Below are 18,983 nucleotides of genomic sequence, written 5' to 3' on the forward strand. Positions count from 1 at the left end.
TCGGGCACCTTGGCATCATCACATCAAAAGTCTTAACGCTGCTTGAGCTTAGTCGATATTGAGCAAACCAAACAAGATTAGTTGGCTACTCAGGAGAGCCAACCTCTAATTAAACATGTTGATATTTTTTTAATAATTGTATAATTTCTTTTAACCATTGCTTTCCTTCACATAAATGGCAGTATTCAAATGCCAAAGACAGAGATCTTCAATGTTGTTTTTAACAAGCAAGAAAAGTTACTGTTTGTTGGCTTTGAAGGGTTATTAGAAAATGGTTGGTTTAATTGTTTTTCTCGTTTAAATCCAGGATCGGTTTTTTGTTCAATAGGTTATATATATGTTTGTTTATTTGGTTATTCCTATTGTACGAGTGAGAAAAAATATACTTCAGGAAAGTGAGATAAGAAAAATAAGCTTAGTGAGTTTATATTTTTTAGAGTATTTCCAGATAAAAGAAAAGAGTTCATTTGGTAGAGCTCAAACCTCCACCACTTGTACATAGTTGGTTTGGGTTATTCGACGATTAGTTGTGCTATTATATCCTAGAAGAGTCAAGTCAAGAAGATTAGTTCTGCTACATTGGTTAATTTGAGATTTTATATACTGCAAAGAGTTTGAATCTTTTTAAAGAGAGTGAGATTCCATGCCTCAGTCCAAACTAATTTTGTTTAAATATTAATTCTATTGTAATTTTTATTTTATTATTATGTATTTTACTAACATAACCAAAAGCTGGTTGAGGCATGCGCGTGGCTTCAATAAGGAATACTACTTGGGTCTTCGAAAATCTAAAAGATCTGGTTGTCATGAGTCTAAGGATTTGGGCAACTTATTGTAGCTCTCCCCACAGCTAGTTCCCTTCGGATGAGCAAGCTGTTATAAACTTGATCTCTATTGCATAGGGCATTGATGGTATAGGTGAATATTCTAACTCCATCGTAGCCCTATCTTTGCCTTGGAGAGCTATGATAAGTTGCCCAAATCCGACGTACAGCTTGACGCTGATGGTCTAGGTGATTCTTACTACTCCATCGTAGCCCTATCTTGGATGTGCATGTCACTATCAGGGGTGTAGCTAGTCCCGTTCGATCCCCTTTTTTGATATATTATATAATTTATATTATAGTACATAATAATATAATGATAATATACTGTAACATATTATAATATATATTATAATTATATTATAAATTATAGTGATAATATATAGTTATTAGTATAAGATTTTAAAATTTAATATTATATTAATTAATAATTTATCATATAATACAAAATTATATATAAAAATGATATATAATATAAAAAATATTTTATACAATATAAAAAATTAATATATATATATATACACACATGAACCGGTTTAGTCTAGTATTAGAAGAAGAAAAAAAATTAAAACTAGATCGATTTTGACCGGTTTAATAAAAATAAAATTGATACCAAATTGGACTGAACCCGATACCCGATCAAATCCACCGGTTTAGTCCAATGCTACCCCTTTTTTCCCCCTAATCACTGTCTACACCAAGCAGGACCAGACGTTGAGAGGCCCAAGTTGATGCAAGCAAACGTCTGAGCAGCTCCCCTTCAAAACTGGCCTATACGTCGATGGATGCAGCCTTGGCACAAGCAAGTCGTCCTCTGATATTTCTATGTGGACATTTCTTGTAGCTTTCCACTACTAAAAAAGATTCTTGTATATATGGCCTCTTTCCCTCTCATATCTTATGTGCTGATCTGGTGCCTTGCCAGGAAATGGACGCGAGAAAAGTCTTTGGTGCCTTTCCAACCCCAAATCTAAATTTCTTTACCTTAAAATCAAATCCAACGTGAACAACAAAATGAAGAACAAATCTGAAATCTTTATGATCATAAGAGCATCACTGACTAAAAACATTGACTATATGTTTAAAATTCTGATCAGACTTAGGGAATATATATACTTTTTAGTACTAATTGAACACTTTAAAATTTTTTTGAGTTCAATCATAAGAATCCTTTTAATTTATAATTCCACCCACAAAAAAAAAAAAAAAATTGTTAATTATGAGAGCCTTTATACACATGAGTAGTTTTCTTAATTTATTAAAATATAATAATATTCTAATAATTTTGTAACTTTCTCATATTTTATAAATAAAATTGTGAATTTGAAAAATATATAAAAAGGGAGGGAAAATAAAAGAAATAAGTAAATAGATATATATAGAGATTGAAAAAAAAATTAGATATATATAGAGCAATGCATTTTGCATTTACTTTACATAATTTGTTGGAGACCTTATTTTGACGTCTTATTAGCCATAAATACCGTTACAATTGTAAGTTAGATGAATAGTTAGATGAATGATTGTCTTATGGAGAATGCTTGGGTGACCGAGAGGTGGTTCTGAGACATTTTCCCGTCATTTTTATTTATTTATTTAGTGATTAAGAAAGCATTTTTTTTTAATAATGTTGATAATTTTTTTTTAATGTTTAAGGATATAGAAAATGCATGAAATAAATTTTTAAATAAAAATGCCAAATACATTGCAATGATTTGTTTTCATTGCAAATCTACAGTTGCAACAATTTCACTTCGTTGCAAATATACAGTAGCAACAATTTCAATTCGTTGCAATGTAATACATTTGCAATTTCAAATATCCATTTCCAATGAACTGATTCGTTGTGGAAGTGAATTTGCAACGAATGCACATAGTTGCAAATGTAGTTCATCAACAAAATGTATTATATGATCTATTATATCATTAATATGTCCAAATAACATATCATATTCAAACATGCATGTAGTGCACAAGATCATGATCGTGTTCTTACAATAATGTCATATTTATGTTCCATAATCACAACCTACAAGCACATCCATTTCATTAAAAAAGTAGCACAATAACCTTCAACAAGAACTCCACATACACCATTTCATTATATTTCGATAACAATATAAAGTTATCATTTATGAAGAACGCACAAAAATGTTAATATGCAATTGACCTATATATATAGTCGAAAGAGCATTTGTATACAAACGTACATATGTCTTAACCTAAATTTCAAGACTAATTCTAACAATTATCACCTGATTAAACATATAATTGTTTTTTTCTTCTATTTTTTTTCGCATTAGACAAATTATCAAATATTTGAAGGCGAAATTTTGGACATGGCAGATAAAGAGTAACTCCATTCCACATATATATAAATGTAAAAGTATTAACTATTGATTAGGTTGATACCATGAGATGAGAAAAATCTTCCAAAAAAACAATGACATGCAATATGCATGGACATATAGGCAACTCGGATTGAGTCAATGTCAGACAAAAATGAAAAAGATGTCGCGGAATATGAAAATATGAATGCCATTGTTGTGGGGCCAGGAGAGCTGCCCATTGCACAATGTCCCATCCAAGAGGCCAAGTCTTCAATCTCTTAGTGGGTTGTTGTCTCGTTCATATGGCTTAAATCTTACTTTCACTTTCATGTTGTGTCAAATCTGGAAGAATACAAAGCATGTGTGTTTTATTCTTCAAATTTTCCAGGCATTTGCCTTTGTACTTGTCCTTTTAGAATGCGTTTAATAATCTGAACTCGAAACATTCTTTTCACTCTTATCATGTTGCTGTGTTGAAGCAATGAGATAGATTAGAATATCATATGTGGAGTAAATTGTAATCATCTCCATTGTTTCTTATTTTACTGTCTTCCGACAGTTATTGCGGTAATGCTTCAACCCACCCTAATTGTTGTGTTTGCTAGAAATTTCATGCCTTTCTATGCTCTAGTTTTGCGACAACAGAAGGATAACTGTAATCCTCTTTTATTGAACAAAGTAAATCAGGAACTTTTTGCGAGTTTTGTTATCGTAATAGACTACCCATTTTAGCCAATTGGTATACAAACAGAGCAGCTGGGTTCGTGTTTTCATTGGTTTTTGTTATTATTTTTTTGCCTTTTTCTAATGTTTCTCATCGTCTTGAGTACAGTCTTGCTATTTGTGTAATATTGATAGAATTTCTATTGTAGATATTCGTGAGTAGTGGAAGTTGTATGATTTATTCATTTCTACCAAAAAACAAATGCTCAATTTAAGCAAATGAATTGATCATGTCAATTTGCAGATTGAAAATACTCTATTATTGGATGGAGAACTATGATCCTGAAGGCGTCGAGCTTCGATATTATTGTCCAATTAAGGTGAATAATCGTTTTTGGGTAATTGGGAATAAGTTTTATCATCAATCATAGAAATTACTCATTTAATATGCCTTCATATGCATTCATTCATTTACTTGACCCAAAGAAAGAACTTTTTCTCTGTTGTTTCATGAAATCTCAAGGTTTAACACAAGACTATGAGATTAAAGTCTTTTAATTGTACAATAATAGCAGATTGGTTATGATTGTAAGTGCTGGAGTTCCTCATGTTATGGAGTTTTATCAAATAATAACAATAATAATGAGTGGTTGATACAGTATTGCTGAACCAAATCCATTGGCTTAAGCTTCTGGCTGTTATAAGTAATTTCGCAATATATATTTATATATAATATTATGCCTGCCCTACGCCAAATAACTCCTCCAAGTGTTTCACTCCCTAAATAGTGATGGTATAGCTTGTATGACAGAAGGTGTGATTAAGAGCATTTAGCTTGTATGATTAAGTGGTCATCGCATGTAGTTATGAGTGTTTGATGTTATCATGTAGAAGAAACAAAAGTCCCTCTTTAAGTATTTCTTTTTTCTTTACCTTTAAACGTATGGCTTGTTGTTTCTGGAGGGCTAAACGTAACTCACTACCAGTGGATGAGGCGATCACTCAATTGGGTATACCGTTAGTGTCAAAGTGTGGCTACTGTATAGAGACGCTAGATCACGTCCTGTGTGAGGGGGAGGGTCCGAAAAAAGTTTGGGAGTGCTTTGCTTCGTGTTGTGCTAATCGATTACCACAGCAGCTGTCTTGGGATGGGATGATGACGTTTTGGTGGAGACGTGCTGTATCAAATTCACAGGTTGGTTGGGTTCAAGGTGTGTTACCCATTATTATTTCTTGGGCTCTTTAGAGAGCTCGATGTGCGTCTTGCATGGAGGGTGTGCATTTGATTGGAGGGTTGTTGTGAGAATGGTGAAGGTGAATTTAAGGGATATTTCTTAGGGATTGAGAAGCGTTGAAAAGAAAGGAGTGAATGATTATTCAATTTTACAGGAACTTAATTGCCCGATCATTCCGGTTTGTGAACGTGTTCTAAAAATTATTAAATGGAATCCGCCGGTGGATGGCATGAAGCTTAATGTGGATGGGGGATCTTGTGGAAATCTAGGAAGGTCCGGCGGTGGGGGCATCATTCGGGATGATGGGGGAAAGGTGGTAGCGGGGTTTGCTCATTTTTATGGGCATGTGACGAATAACATTGTGGAATGTTGGGCTCTTCTTGATGGGCTTCGGCTGTGTCATTCACTTCGAACGAGAGATTTCTTGGTGGAATCTGACTCTAGTGTGGTGATGGGTTGGCTAGCTTCCGGGGTTTGTAAATATTGGTTTATTTGGAAATTTTGGGATGAGATACAATCTCTTGTTCGGATGCTCAACATTTGATTTCAACATATTTTTAAAGAGGCCAACATGGCAGCTGATTTTTTAGCTACAGAAGGGGCGATGGATAGAGATTTTGATTTCGTTGGTGAGGGCTTGGTGCGAGGTAGGCTTCGGGGGATTGTGTGGCTTGATTCTTTGGGAATTCCTTAGATACAGTATTGATGGGAATGGATTTATTTGTAAAGATTTTTAGATATTGTTTTTGGGGTTTTTGCCTTAAGGACTTCGTGTTTTGTTTCCAAAGTAATCCTCCGCCATAAGCGAGGGCTTATTAATAATATTAGGAGTGGGTCACTCATGGATAGGTGACCCTCGTCTCTTCTTAAAATAGAAAAAAAAAAGCTCATACACAAATGTTGCAGTTTTCTTTAATGACATTTTCCAAACCTCATGGATAGCTCTGGGTTAGAGTTCACTGGTCTTGATGTTATTCCCTATCAGGACATAGATAATTGATTCTAGGTTGACAACCATTCTAGAATGTACAGAAGTGTTGGCTAACTATATTCCAAACCATACGGTGATCCCCAAAGGGATAAGGCTTTATCGTTCTGTTAATGTATTTTTTTAACTTTGCTTATTCCAAATTTCCCTGGTCTGCTACAACTTTCTGACTAAATTACAATTGGATGCAGGTTCATCGTTTAATGTGTTTAGAACTCAAGAAATTCATTGACAGAATCTCAGAAATATTACCAGCCATCGAGTCTGCCCCGCCATGATGCACATCGGGAATACAGGCACTGTGCACATTAAAAATTGCAATGGATAAGCAAACTTACTTATACAGCACTGCTCAGAGTCTAGTAAACTCTACCTGGTACATATTCTCTTGTATACATTCTGAGTAGTTGGGCTTTGCCTTCTGGTTATCAATAAAATTTCCTATTACCTATAAAAAAACATATTTTTCTGACTTAGTTTGGACACAAATGGGGTGTTTGAAACAAAAATATCTGCATTCATACAATTTTTCATCTGTCATTGCGCAAACCTGAATTTCTAATGTGTACAAGAAGTAGATGTCTCATCCTCTTCTAATAAGAATGAAGATTGCATTTTTTGGTTACTGATAATCGCCTCAGGATAGTGTTCCTTATTTTATAAAATCTGTTAAAACCAACCTGAATGTATGGTAACATTCTTAGAGCTTTAAACCATATAGAAATTATTTTAACTCTTGTTTATTGCTCAATGAACATGTGATTACTAATGCCACAAACTATTATAGATGAGTTAACTACATTTTAAAGGCATGCATTGCGTTCAGTCCTATTAATATTTGTATGTATGTTCTCAAGGCTTTTATTTGCATCTTTCTTCACTATTAAATTGTTAATATTTTCAGGCAATTTCAACAGAGAGGATAGTTTCCAGATGTGAGAGAATACGAAAACCTTGGGTAGTATCTTTGAGTCAAATTCAAAATATGGTCCCATTGCTGTTGGCTGGAAAGGTTTGCAATACTTGAAGCCCCTTATTATAAATATTTAGGAAATGGTGAATAATCCGAGATGTTCAAATTCATTTTGTTCTAGATTTCCATGCATGGCTTTGTAGGTTGTATACCCTTCGATGCCTCAGTAGTAGTCCCCTTCCCAATCAACTTTTCCTGCTAAACGGTGTTGAATGGTGTAGAGAATTAAAAGAGTTAACACACCTCTGATGGTTCTACCTCATAATGCTGGCTCCACATGCTCATGTAGTATGAAACAGAACATAATTAACTGTGACTGTTGTTTTTAAGGATCCTTACTTGTTTCACAGGCTTCCAAAATGGACTCTACTGAAGAGTCTCAGTTTCCTTTTGTCTTCTTCTTCATCCCTTTTATTTTTTATTTTTTCTATCTTGCTTTAAGTTTGGCAATTCTAATTTGAAAAATTGTTAGCTGTACTTTTTGACGACCTTATATTGTATATTCTGTCTTAAGTACTCCAAGTCACTACATTATATGTCTGGTCAGTGCACCTTTTAATCCCTCAACTAAATATTCAAATTGAACATTCTCTATAGATATCTGGAATTGCCCGTGATCTTAGGAGCACAAAGTTTCCCGTTGCACCTGCCGAAGAAGAGGCTGGGAAGGTTATATTAGGACTACTTCGACAAGCAATTCCTGTGTCCAATTCTGTAAATGATTTAGAACTCGAGGCTATTCAACTTGCAGCTTTGACACTAAAAATTACATTCCCGTCTGCAGTTTTGATAGAGAAAAGATCTATTAAGCGTTTGCTTGATAAAGCCACTGACACAGACCCTAAGAAAAAAATCTTGAAGTGGTTGTTCTATCTTTTGAGGAAATATGGATAAATAATTGGACGAAACCAGGATGATGACAGTCATATGCAGCGTGATGAAACTCGAGCCAATGACTTTGGTACACCCGAACCTCCCAAGGAGTTCAAATGTCCCATCTCTATGCAGGTGATGCATGATCCAATGATTATTGCTTCTGGGATGACGTTTGAACGATTTTGGATAGAGCAGTGGTTTAATGAGGGTAACCAGACATGCCCTATAACTCATATGAAGCTTGACAACTTGTTCATGGCTCCAAAATCTATTCTGAAAGAACTCATTGATGCTTGGTCTTCCCAGCAGGGGATTACTATTCCTGACCCATATTTAAAACCAAACATTTGCTCTCTTTTCTCCCGGGATTCTTCTGTTTCCAGTTCCATTGCTAGCTTTCCTAGTTCTGTGAATAACTTGAACCTTCATCTTAGTGCTGTGTCCATACGCTCTTCAGGGACTGATGATATTTTAGAAATTTTAGATGACTTTAGTGAAAGCAGATTAAGTTGTAGGCATGGACAGAAGAATGCAATTTCTGAAAAACTTAACCACTCTACAGAGACTTACGGAAACATGTTGGCTTCTCTTTCCAGACTTGCTGCACTTTCATGGGGATCACAGTGCAAGACAGTTAGAGATGTGAACAAAACGCTTCAAGAAAATAAACACGCATGTCATACTTCAATTTCCAGCAGTTGTGTTGAACCTTTGATTAATTTTTTGAAGGATGCATATGGATTAACTGATGTAAAAGAACAGAGAGATGGAGCAGAGGTGCTGTTGGCGATTTTGAGAAATAACAGGTGATAATTCTTTTGCATGCATAGTTTTTTCCTTCTTTTCTGCAGATTATAGCTTTAATTATGAGCTTGTATGGTTTCAAGGCATGAGGCTTTCCAGTTTTTCTTGAAATGAGAAAAATTGAAACAGAGTAGCATAGGATTGAAGATTATAAGGCATGCTACCAAAGTATGGTTTCACATCAACCAAAAGAGCCATAATGATTAGATCAAAATAATATAACCTACTCTAGAAAAAAAATATATATATATATCATTTTTTGGGGGCTTAAACTTTTAGGTAGGTAACTGTGAACTTATATGAAAGATATTCCATGGATTTCCCAAACAGTTGTAGAAAGTACTAAATAGTAAATGAATTGCTAGTATATACAGGCAAAACATTTTTCATCCTCTTAACAATATTTCTGCTCCCACCCTTTGGTGGTGGTTGCTGTGTGCATGAACCTGCTTGTTCTTCTTTCTATTGTTCAGTATATTTTGGTGCATGAGAAATTACTAGTTCCTATGCTGATCAACTTTCTGCTGTTTCATGCAGCAGTGAAATGCTACTGTTTGATAAAGATGGGATTTACGTGTTGGCATCGTATATTGAAACTGAAATCACTGGAGAAGTCCTTGGTATCATAGAGATTTTGTCTTCTCAACCTGAATACAAGTCTATGATAGTGGCAACTGGTGTTCTTCCTTCCATTCTTAAAGTCCTCAATACCAAGACTCGGGACTTTCATAGTATTGCAATGAAGATACTGTGTAATTTGTCCTGCAATTGCGATATTGGATACCATATGGTGTATTTGGACTGCATTCCAAAGCTGATTCGGTTATTGGGTGATCCAGATCTGGCACGGTTTTGCATTGAGATCATTAGGAACCTATGCAGTATAGAGGAGGTTAGGATTGCAGTAGCTGAAACCAGCTCATGCATCAGTAACATTTCCCAAATACTCGAAACTGGAACAAAGGAGGAACAAGAACATGCTGCAGGTGTTCTTCTATTTGTATGTCGTGAGCATGCTGATTTCTGTCAACTGGTCATGAGAGACACCATCTTACAATCTTTAGTTGATTTGTCTCTCAATGGGAATTCCAGAGGTCAAATAATTGCCTCTGAATTGCTCCAACTCTTGGAACATGTCAAAGATGATCCTGCAAAGTGTTCAATTCCTAAAACTGATCTGGCCCTACTCGACATCTCAAGCTCCTCCAGTAGCCAGTATGAAGATAAGAAACCGCCTTTCAGGGCATTTCGGTTCTTCAGAAAGATTTTATCACTATATTTATAACGCCTTGTACCCAGAAAGGGTTGAAAAGTTAGCCCCTATTACTGTAAGGTCCTTGATAGAACCTAATGCAACCCAACACAAGAACGCACGCAGGAAGAAACTACAATCACCCACAGAAAGTAAAACACTTAATAATGTATGAACAAGATTCCGATGCAAATCTTGTAGAGAATCTTCGAGGGATCTTCAACCTCCATCCTGCCAAAATGTTGAAGAACCATGCATGGTCACTTATGCTTTTATATATTCGCAGAAGTGAAGTAAGAAATATCAAACACACCGTTTTAATCCCAAAACACAAACTAAGAACAATTAAACACAACCACATGAATTACAACAGATTGCAAAACGCGTTGTTTCATTAATTATCTATATCAAAATGTAGCAACTTAAAACACTAAATGGCTTCCTTCCTTTCTTCAAAACTCACTATTTCACTTATTCCTTTCATATAGTTAATTCCTTTATCCTCTCTTCCACAATACTTAGTATCAGCTACATTCTTGTTCCTCATCTCTTCACCTCTTCAAGTCTTTCCCAAGGCACCAATGACAGTTACCTAAAATAAGCTCCAATAACTCAAATATATATACTTTAGAGACTATAAAAATATTAACTTATTTGTTCAATACAAATATCTGTGTTCCTCTACATGGACACCAAAGAAATACTTTAATAAAATAAATTAAAAAATCCACAAAGACTAGCGAATATCCATGACTCAAAATATCAAAAAAACATAAAATAATAAATCTACTAAATAGGACTCTTCAATAAATACTTCACTTATTCATCAAACCTTGCTAATACTTCCTCCTCTTGATTTTCAGTTGAACAATCACAATTATTTGAAAAATATTGTAGAGATAAGGTGTGAGTTATCAACAATTTAGTAAGTAGAAAACATTACTACTATGTAAACATGAGTATTTACAAAATTCAAAATACAGAACAAAATATGTTTACTTTTAGAATGCAGAATCAAAACATGTTATTAAAAATATCAGAGCGAAAGTTTTGAAAATATTCTTATTCAAAATTCCTTACCAGTGTATTTTACGAATGAAACTCTTTTGTTGCAATGTGAAGTCACTTTAATTGCAAACGTACTTCACATTGCAATGACTTGTTTTCCTTTGAAATTGAGAAGTTGCAATGAATTGTATTCCTTACAAATGTATATTTTGACCATACAATATTTTTTGCAACTCAAACATACCGTTGCAAATTCATAAAATTTGTTACAAAGTTAGTTATATTTGTCATTGCAATTATTTCTGACTTTGGTTTGCAAAAGATACTGGGTTTTGAATTTTGTTGCAGACAAGTTCAAATTATTTAAAATTTCAATAAATTGTCGATATACTTACTTTCCTTAGTTCACAATGCAATTAAAGTCACTAGACAACTGCTACTTATACTGCCATGGATTTATAAAAAAAAATATATTGCAATGCCTCTTACATCATTGGATTGATTAGATCTCTTACAATCTAATCTCACATGATCTATTATATCATTAATAAGTCCAAGTAACATATCAATTTAAAACATGTAGTGCACAAGAACATGATCATGTTCATATAATAATGTCATATTTATGTTCCATAATCACAACATACAAGCATATCCATTTCATTAAAAAAATAGCACAATAGCCTTTAGACAAACACTCCACATACACAATTTCATTATAGTTTCATTACAATATAAAACCATCATTTATGAAGGACACAAAAAAATTAATATGTAATTGGCTTATATATATAGTTGGAAAAGTAGTTGCATACAAATGTACAGATGCCTTAAGCTAAATTCCAACACTAATTCTAACAATTATCACTTGACTAAACATATAATTGTTTTCTTTTGCATCAGAGAAAATATCAAACACTTCGAGAACGAAATTTTGTGTATGGCATGTGAAAATTAATATCATAATGTTTACATTCAACATATATAAATGTAAAATATTAACTATTAATTGGGTTGACACCTTGAGATGAGAAAAATCCCCACAAAAGACAAGAATATGCATAGACATCTGGCAACTCGGATTGAATAAAAGTCAAGTGCTATTGATCATGAATATAAATGAAGGATAAAATATAAAAATAAGTAAATCATCATAATATGTATAAATTAGAAAAACCACATCAATGTTGAAGTAGAATAGAAATTTGTCCATAGGAATTCAAGAAGTCATTGGGGTCCATTGCATAGTATATATACATTATACATGCACTTATGGAGGAGCCTTACCTTAAAGCTATTTGATGCAGGACTTTCCTGGATGCAATAGAGTATTATATGTAAATAGCAAATTTTGGGAATGAGTCAAATCCAAGAATGGGAAATAACCCAAAGAAAATGAAAATTAGATCACAGCAACTTGCCTTCCTGATCGAATATTTACAATATTGCTATCTCTCTTATTTTTCTAATTTCGATAGTTACTATTAATGGAGGGTAGAATAAAGTGGGTAAGAAATAACATAAATTATCAGGAGGAATAGAAGATTAATAGTTTCAAAGAATGTAGTTTCATTGGTAAAATGATTTTCTTTTTTTGCAATGAAAGCATCATGTTGCAATTGATCTATTTGCAACGAAACGAATATCGTTGGTAAAATAGTCTTAGGATTTACAAAATTATTAAAATCATACAAAATTTTATTTTTGTAAGAAAATTATATCATTGCTAATATATTTTTGCAAGGAAATCATATCATTAGAAATGAGCATAGATGTTTTTGTAAAGAAAAGATATCATTGGTAATGATGTTTTTATAATTCCTCCCTTCTATTTGCAAGGAAATTGAAAATGTTGCTAACATTTTTTTGTAAAGAACTTGTATTGTTGCTAACATATTTTTGCAAGGAATTGATATTGTTGCTAATGAGGTTAAATTTTTTGCAAGGAAAATGTATCTTTACTAATGAAGTTTTTATAATTTTGATAACATCTTTTTCTGGGAAAATTTAAATCGTAGCTAACATATGTTTGAAAGGCTAACATATAGTTGGTAATGTGGTTTTTTAATTCCACTCCTTCTATTTGCAAGGAAATAAAAATTGTTACTAATTTATTCTTGCAAGGAAATTATATCGTTGCTGACATGTTTTTACAAGGAAAATATGTTGTTGGTAATAAGCTTTTCATTATTCTGCTATTCTATTTTCAAGGAGTTGAAATCATTGTTAAAATATTTTTGTAAGAAAATTATAAGGCTGTTAACATGTTTATGCAATGAAACCATATTGTTGCTAATTTATTTTTATAATTTTGATCTTATTTCCGCAAAGAAATTGAAATCATTGTTAATATTTTTGTAACGAAATCATATTGTTGCTAATGATGATATTCACGAAATTGTATTGTTGCTAATTAGTTTTCTACAACGATTTAATTTTGTTGGTAATGATATATCAATTAGTCATCGGTACATGTTTTTGCAACAAATTTGGTTTGTTGCTAATGTAAACATGAGCATTTACAAAATTCAAAATACAGAACAAAATATTTTTACATTTAGAATGCAAAATCAAAACATGTTATCAAAAATATCAGAGCGAAAGTTTCAAAAATATTCTTATTCAAAATTCCTTTGGCATGGCATAACTGAAACATTTCATCAAAAATAGAATTTCATGTTTAACATTGGTGTTAGGGTTGTGCAAACCCTGACAGCCAACCAAGCAAAAAAAAAATGTGAGATCTCCCCCGTATTCATTTTTGGAGTCCTGCGTGTGTACACAAGAAAGACCATGTAGAAAACTACTTTACTTTCAAAGTGGGTGCATTAGAAATAGAAAGATTGGTACCAACCCGAACAGAGGCTACAATTTTACACCCATGGTAAGGTTGGAACAGAATAGAAACATAATGTCATGCCATAAGTTTTCAAAAGTCACATTATATCATATCAGATTATAGAACATATTCAAAATAGAATATAATCAGATCATAATCATAGAATTATGTACAAATTTTCATATTCGCTCTTTACACAATTCATAAACAGAGTACCAAAAATTAGCTCATGTCAATGACAGTTATGACAAAAAATACTTGTGATGACCCGTTTTTGAGTGTATTTTCGCTGAAATAATTGTTTTTATTTTAATTAATATATTAGCTATTTATTTTAATTTATTTGCATTTTTTTAATGTTGGTTTTTGAATTAATTTATTTTATTTGGTGTTGTGTTTTATTTAGTTGTTTTGTGTTTTTTTTTAATCTTTTTGGCGGGTTAGTTTTGCTTTCCGGAATGAGGTTTGGACCTCATCTTTTCCCTACATCTTTTCCCTTTTTCCTCTCTTTTTTCTTTTTCTTTTTTTCCTTTTTTTTTTCTTTCTTCTTCTTTCTTTTTTTTCTTTTCTTTTTTTTCCCTCCCTTTCTCTCTCCCCGATCGGTTCCCCCCCCGTGCTCTCTCTCTCTTCCCTCCCTCTCCCGCGTCGTCTCTCTCTCTCCTCCGGCCCAGCGCCGTCCAGCCACCTCCCGACCTCCCACCGGTCCCATTTTCTTCCCCTCCCTCCGGTGCACCTCCCCACCGAAAACCACCCCCAACCGGCCGGCCATTTGGCCGGAAAAAGCTTCCAAAGGGCGCACGGATTTCACTCCGATCCGCCGCCGTCGCTCCACCTCCGGCCACCATTTCTTCACCACTTCATCACCGACCTCTTGCCGTCCTAACCCACCCATTTCCGGCCTCCATCGACCACCGGAGCAGCTCCCACGAGCTTGTTTTCCGATTTGCCATTTTCGGCCATTTCCGGCCATTCCGCCGCCACCCACGGCCGTCCGTCGCTTCCATTAGCTTCACAACCACCTCTAGACCATTCCCTATCAATCTCGTGTCCTAGTTTGTCCCCGTTCAAAAGTGGGTTTTTCGGACCCACGGCCACAGTGAATTAATTATTTATTTAATTATTTGTTGTTGGTTGTTGATTCCGGACTGAGTCCGAGGAGTTTCGGGGGTCGGATGGATTGAGGACGGAGTGTTTGTTTGGTTGGTTGTTATTGGTTGTTTCGATTGGGCCGTGTGGTGTGCGTTGCATTTTATTTGTGTGCGTTGCATATCGCGTGCATGTGCATCATGTTTATCGGCGTTTTGGCGTTTGGGTGCGTGTGTCTCACGAGCCCAAGCCGTGATGGGTTATTATCACGGTGGAGTTCCTCTGGTCACTCGGGAGCGGTCAATACTGAGTGACATCCCCTGAGTAGTCGTCTGGGCGCTGACGAGTTTGGTACTAGAGGATGGGTCTGGCTCGGTACGTGCTGAGCACGAGTCCAGGCATCGCTCTATTCACCGATTCTGAGGCCCTGCGCGATGACGGAGTAGTATTAGAGGATGGGTCTGGCCCGGTACGTGCTGAGCACGAGTCCAGGCATCGCTCTACTCACTGACTCCGGGAGCGGAAATTAGAGGATGGGTCTGGCCCGGTACGTGCTGAGCACGAGTCCAGGCATCGCTCTATTCACCGATCCCGTGGCCCTTCGCTGGCGAGGGCTAGAGGATGGCCCGGCCCGGTACGTGCATGGCACGAGTCTGGGCATCGCTCGTTTAGGTGTCGCACGCGTAGCCGTTCTCTACGGTGTGGCACTGAGCCAGGGTGTGCGGATGATCCCTAGGGGAGATCATGGTGCATACGGAGCGGGTTGTGGTATGGTTTTTCAGTTATGATCCTTTTTCTGGGAAAAATGGTGGTTTGGGCCATTATCTGGGATAATGGCGAGGTGTGGCTTTATGGAGGTTGGTGGGCCTTTTGGGTTTTGGCGTGCGTGTTAAAATATATGTGTAGCGGGGCGTGTGTTTGTTTGATCTTGTTTTCTTGTTGTTTGGGTTGTATGTATTTTCATCTGGTAGTGTTTGGGTCATACTTACCTGCAGAACCTTTCTTGGTTCCGTAGCTTTTGGTGCAGAGATCGAGGAAGAGGAGGAGGAGGCTGAGCCCGAGGATGCGGCTCCGCCGGGTTGCTGATGCTGTGCTTTTTTATCTGTTTTCAAACTTGTATTTGTGTTTCTTGTAATATTTTATTTAAGTATGTTTTAAACAGTTTGTATTACATTAAGAAAAATTCTGGTACTTAATTATTGACTTGCTTCTCGCTGCGTTTGTCTTGTGCACTTTGTCGCTCTTGCACACACTTGGCACACGTCGTTAGGATGGTGGTCCGGGTTGTCACCATCCGGACGTCTCGATTTCCCCGTGTTCGGGCGTGGGGATTTGGGGGCGTCACAGGTGGTATCAGAGCGGTTTGGCTCTGGGTAAAACCACATGTCCCGTAGGTAGTACCAGAATGTTTTAAAGTTGTGTTTTAAAAATTATGTTAAGTATAGTTGTTTCCTTTGTTTAATTGTTTGAGCTTGTTTGCTTGTTTTTATTTATTTAGTTATGTTTTAACATGCCGGTTTCTTTTGTTTCTTGATGTGTTGTGTTGTTTTTGTTTATGTTGGTTTTGTGATGGTTTTATCTGTTTTCTTAAAGGAGGGTCAAGTGTGGTGTTGTGACAGGAAATGGGAAGACCAGGAAGACCAAGGAAAAATACTCAGGAACCGCAGGACAATACCTCCAGAGATGACTCCATAGCCGAGGCAATAAGGCAGATGACGGAGTTTATGCAACAGAATATTAGGCCACAACAGACAGGGCCTTGGCCACCACAAGGAGGTCCTTGGCCACCACAAGGAGGGCCTTGTCCACCACCCGAAGGGCCTTGTCCGCCACAGGGAGTGTATTGGCCACAACCAGGAGGTCCTTGGCCATATCAGGGAGGGCCTTGGATGTATCCGGGCGGGTCAAGTAGCATGGTGCAAGCCGGATGCACCTATGAGCACTTCCTAGCGCATCGGACTCCACACTTCACTGGAAATGAGGATCCTCTTCAGGCTGGAAGATGGATCAGAGACCTGGAGAAAACCTTTGAGGTGTGTGGATGTACTGAAGCTCAGCAAGTACTCTACGCCAGCTATCTTTTGCAGGGTATCGCCTCTGATTGGTGGGATACCAGGAGGGTGATGCTGGAAGCTGAGTTGGGATCTTTCGCTGCAGTGACCTGGCAGCGTTTCAAGAAGGAGTTCAATGACCGCTTCTTTCCCGCCTCGGTAAGAAAACAAAAGGCAAGAGAATTCTCTAATTTGATCCAAGGGGGCGCAACAGTGGAACAATACGCCCGGAGGTTCATAGAACTTGAGCAATTCGCTCCTCATCTTGTTGCCACTGAGGAGTTGCGAGCAGAGCGTTTCCAGGAGGGACTACGCCCTGATATACGCCGTTTGGTGGTCAGCCACCGGATATCCACTTTTCAGGAGTTAGTGGATGTGGCCACCCTTATAGAGCGGGAAAATAATCTGGGTATGGGCTCCCCTCCAGGACAATAGAGGCGGAGTTTTTCTGGTGAAGGAAGTAGCTCGGGTTCGCCCCAGAAGTTTGTTCAGCGGTCCGGGACTCGATCGCAAGCATCCTCAAGTGTTCGCATGGGAGGACGTGTACCTGTATGTGGAATTTGCAATAGAGCTCATGCGGGCGAGTGCTCTTCTGGTGGAGCTCGATGTTTTACTTGTGGCCAGCCGGGCCACTTTTCCCGAGAATGTCCAAGAATGGTTCAAGGGAACCGTGGAGGTAGGCGCGGTGGAAGAACCAACCCGAGACAACCAGTGCAAGCCCGGGTTTATGCTGTCACACCCGGAGAGGTAGATGATGAGGCACCAGCGACCCATGATGCTGGAGTAATCACAGGAAGAGTTCGTTTGTATGAGTTTTATGCTTGTACCTTGTTTGATTCCGGTGCTTCACAATCGTTTGTGTCTTCCACGTTTGCTCGGGTGTGTAACTTGGTCACGGAACCGTTGCCGAAGGCTATGGTAGTGGCCCTACCCGATGGTGAGAGGGTGTGGTGTTCCAAAGTTGCTTCGGGATGCCCGTTAAATTTTGAGGGAAGGTTTTTGGATGCTGATCTAGTAGTGTTCAAGCTGTTGGGTTTTGATATCATCCTCGGGATGGATTGGCTATACCGATATTCTGCGACTATTAATTGCAGAAGTCGGACAGTTAGCTTTCAGCTTCCGGATGGTGATTGTCTGGAATTCGCGGGGAGTAAATTGAAAGAAAAACCGATGATTATATCGGCGATACAGGCAAGAAGAGAAATTGCATGGGGAGCGGATGCATTCTTGGTCCAGATGGTATCCACGCCGTCTGAGAAGAAGTCCTTGGCAGACATTCCAGTTGTGGAAGAGTTCCCCGATGTGTTTGTGGATGATTTGCCCGGACTACCCCCCGTGCGAGAGATGGAGTTTGTTATAGATTTGGAACCTGGAGCGGCTCCTGTGCATAAGGCTCCTTACCGCATGGCACCGGCTGAATTGAAAGAGTTGAAGACTCAGTTGCAAGAATTAGTAGAGAAGGGATTTATTCAGCCTAGTACGTCGCCGTGGGGTGCCCCAGTTTTATTTGTTAAAAAGAAAGATGGAACTCTTCGTATGTGCATTGACTATCGGGAGTTGAACAAAGTGACCATCAAAAATAAATATCCTCTCCCGCGGATAGATGATTTATTTGACCAGCTTCAGGGAGCAGCCGTGTTCTCTAAAATTGATCTGAGGTCGGGATACTACCAGCTGAGAATCAGAGAGCAGGATGTGCCTAAAACTGCCTTCAGGTCGAGGTATGGACACTATGAATTTAAGGTGATGCCGTTTGGGCTAGCTAATGCTCCTGCTGCTTTCATGGATTTAATGAATCGGGTGTTCCAACCTTATCTGGATTCTTTTGTAGTGGTATTTATTGATGATATACTGATTTATTCTCGAGATGTTGAAGAGCATGTGTATCATCTTAGTCTGGTACTTGAAAGATTGAGAGAACACCGGCTTTATGCCAAGCTTAGCAAGTGTGAGTTCTGGTTGGAAGAAGTTAAATTTCTCGGGCATGTAATTTCCAGGGGCGGGGTGGCAGTTGATCCTAGTAAAATAGAAGCCATTTTGTCATGGCCACGCCC

At 37.2% G+C, this 18,983-nt stretch overlaps 1 protein-coding gene across 7 annotated transcripts; it reads left to right on the top strand.

Moving 5' to 3' along the window:
* Window positions 1-3,536: 3,536 nt before the first annotated feature.
* Window positions 3,537-10,161, top strand: LOC122295881 (U-box domain-containing protein 5-like). 7 transcript variants are annotated; one of them, XM_043105145.1, is made up of 6 exons: window positions 3,537-3,721; window positions 4,122-4,197; window positions 6,232-6,416; window positions 6,945-7,052; window positions 8,619-8,695; window positions 9,231-10,161. In XM_043105145.1, the coding sequence occupies exons 4-6, from the start codon at window positions 7,026-7,028 to the stop codon at window positions 9,976-9,978; spliced, it is 852 nt and encodes a 283-aa protein (XP_042961079.1). In that variant the 5' UTR covers window positions 3,537-3,721; window positions 4,122-4,197; window positions 6,232-6,416; window positions 6,945-7,025; the 3' UTR covers window positions 9,979-10,161. The 7 variants fall into 7 exon arrangements, with proteins under 7 accessions (XP_042961079.1, XP_042961080.1, XP_042961078.1 ...); XM_043105146.1 differs by having other exon boundaries at window positions 9,234-10,161; XM_043105144.1 differs by having other exon boundaries at window positions 3,543-3,721; window positions 7,611-8,695; window positions 9,234-10,161.
* Window positions 10,162-18,983: the final 8,822 nt, after the last annotated feature.

Source organism: Carya illinoinensis, chromosome 15 (assembly GCF_018687715.1).
Source record: "Carya illinoinensis cultivar Pawnee chromosome 15, C.illinoinensisPawnee_v1, whole genome shotgun sequence".
In the NCBI taxonomy this organism is placed as follows: domain Eukaryota; kingdom Viridiplantae; phylum Streptophyta; class Magnoliopsida; order Fagales; family Juglandaceae; genus Carya; species Carya illinoinensis.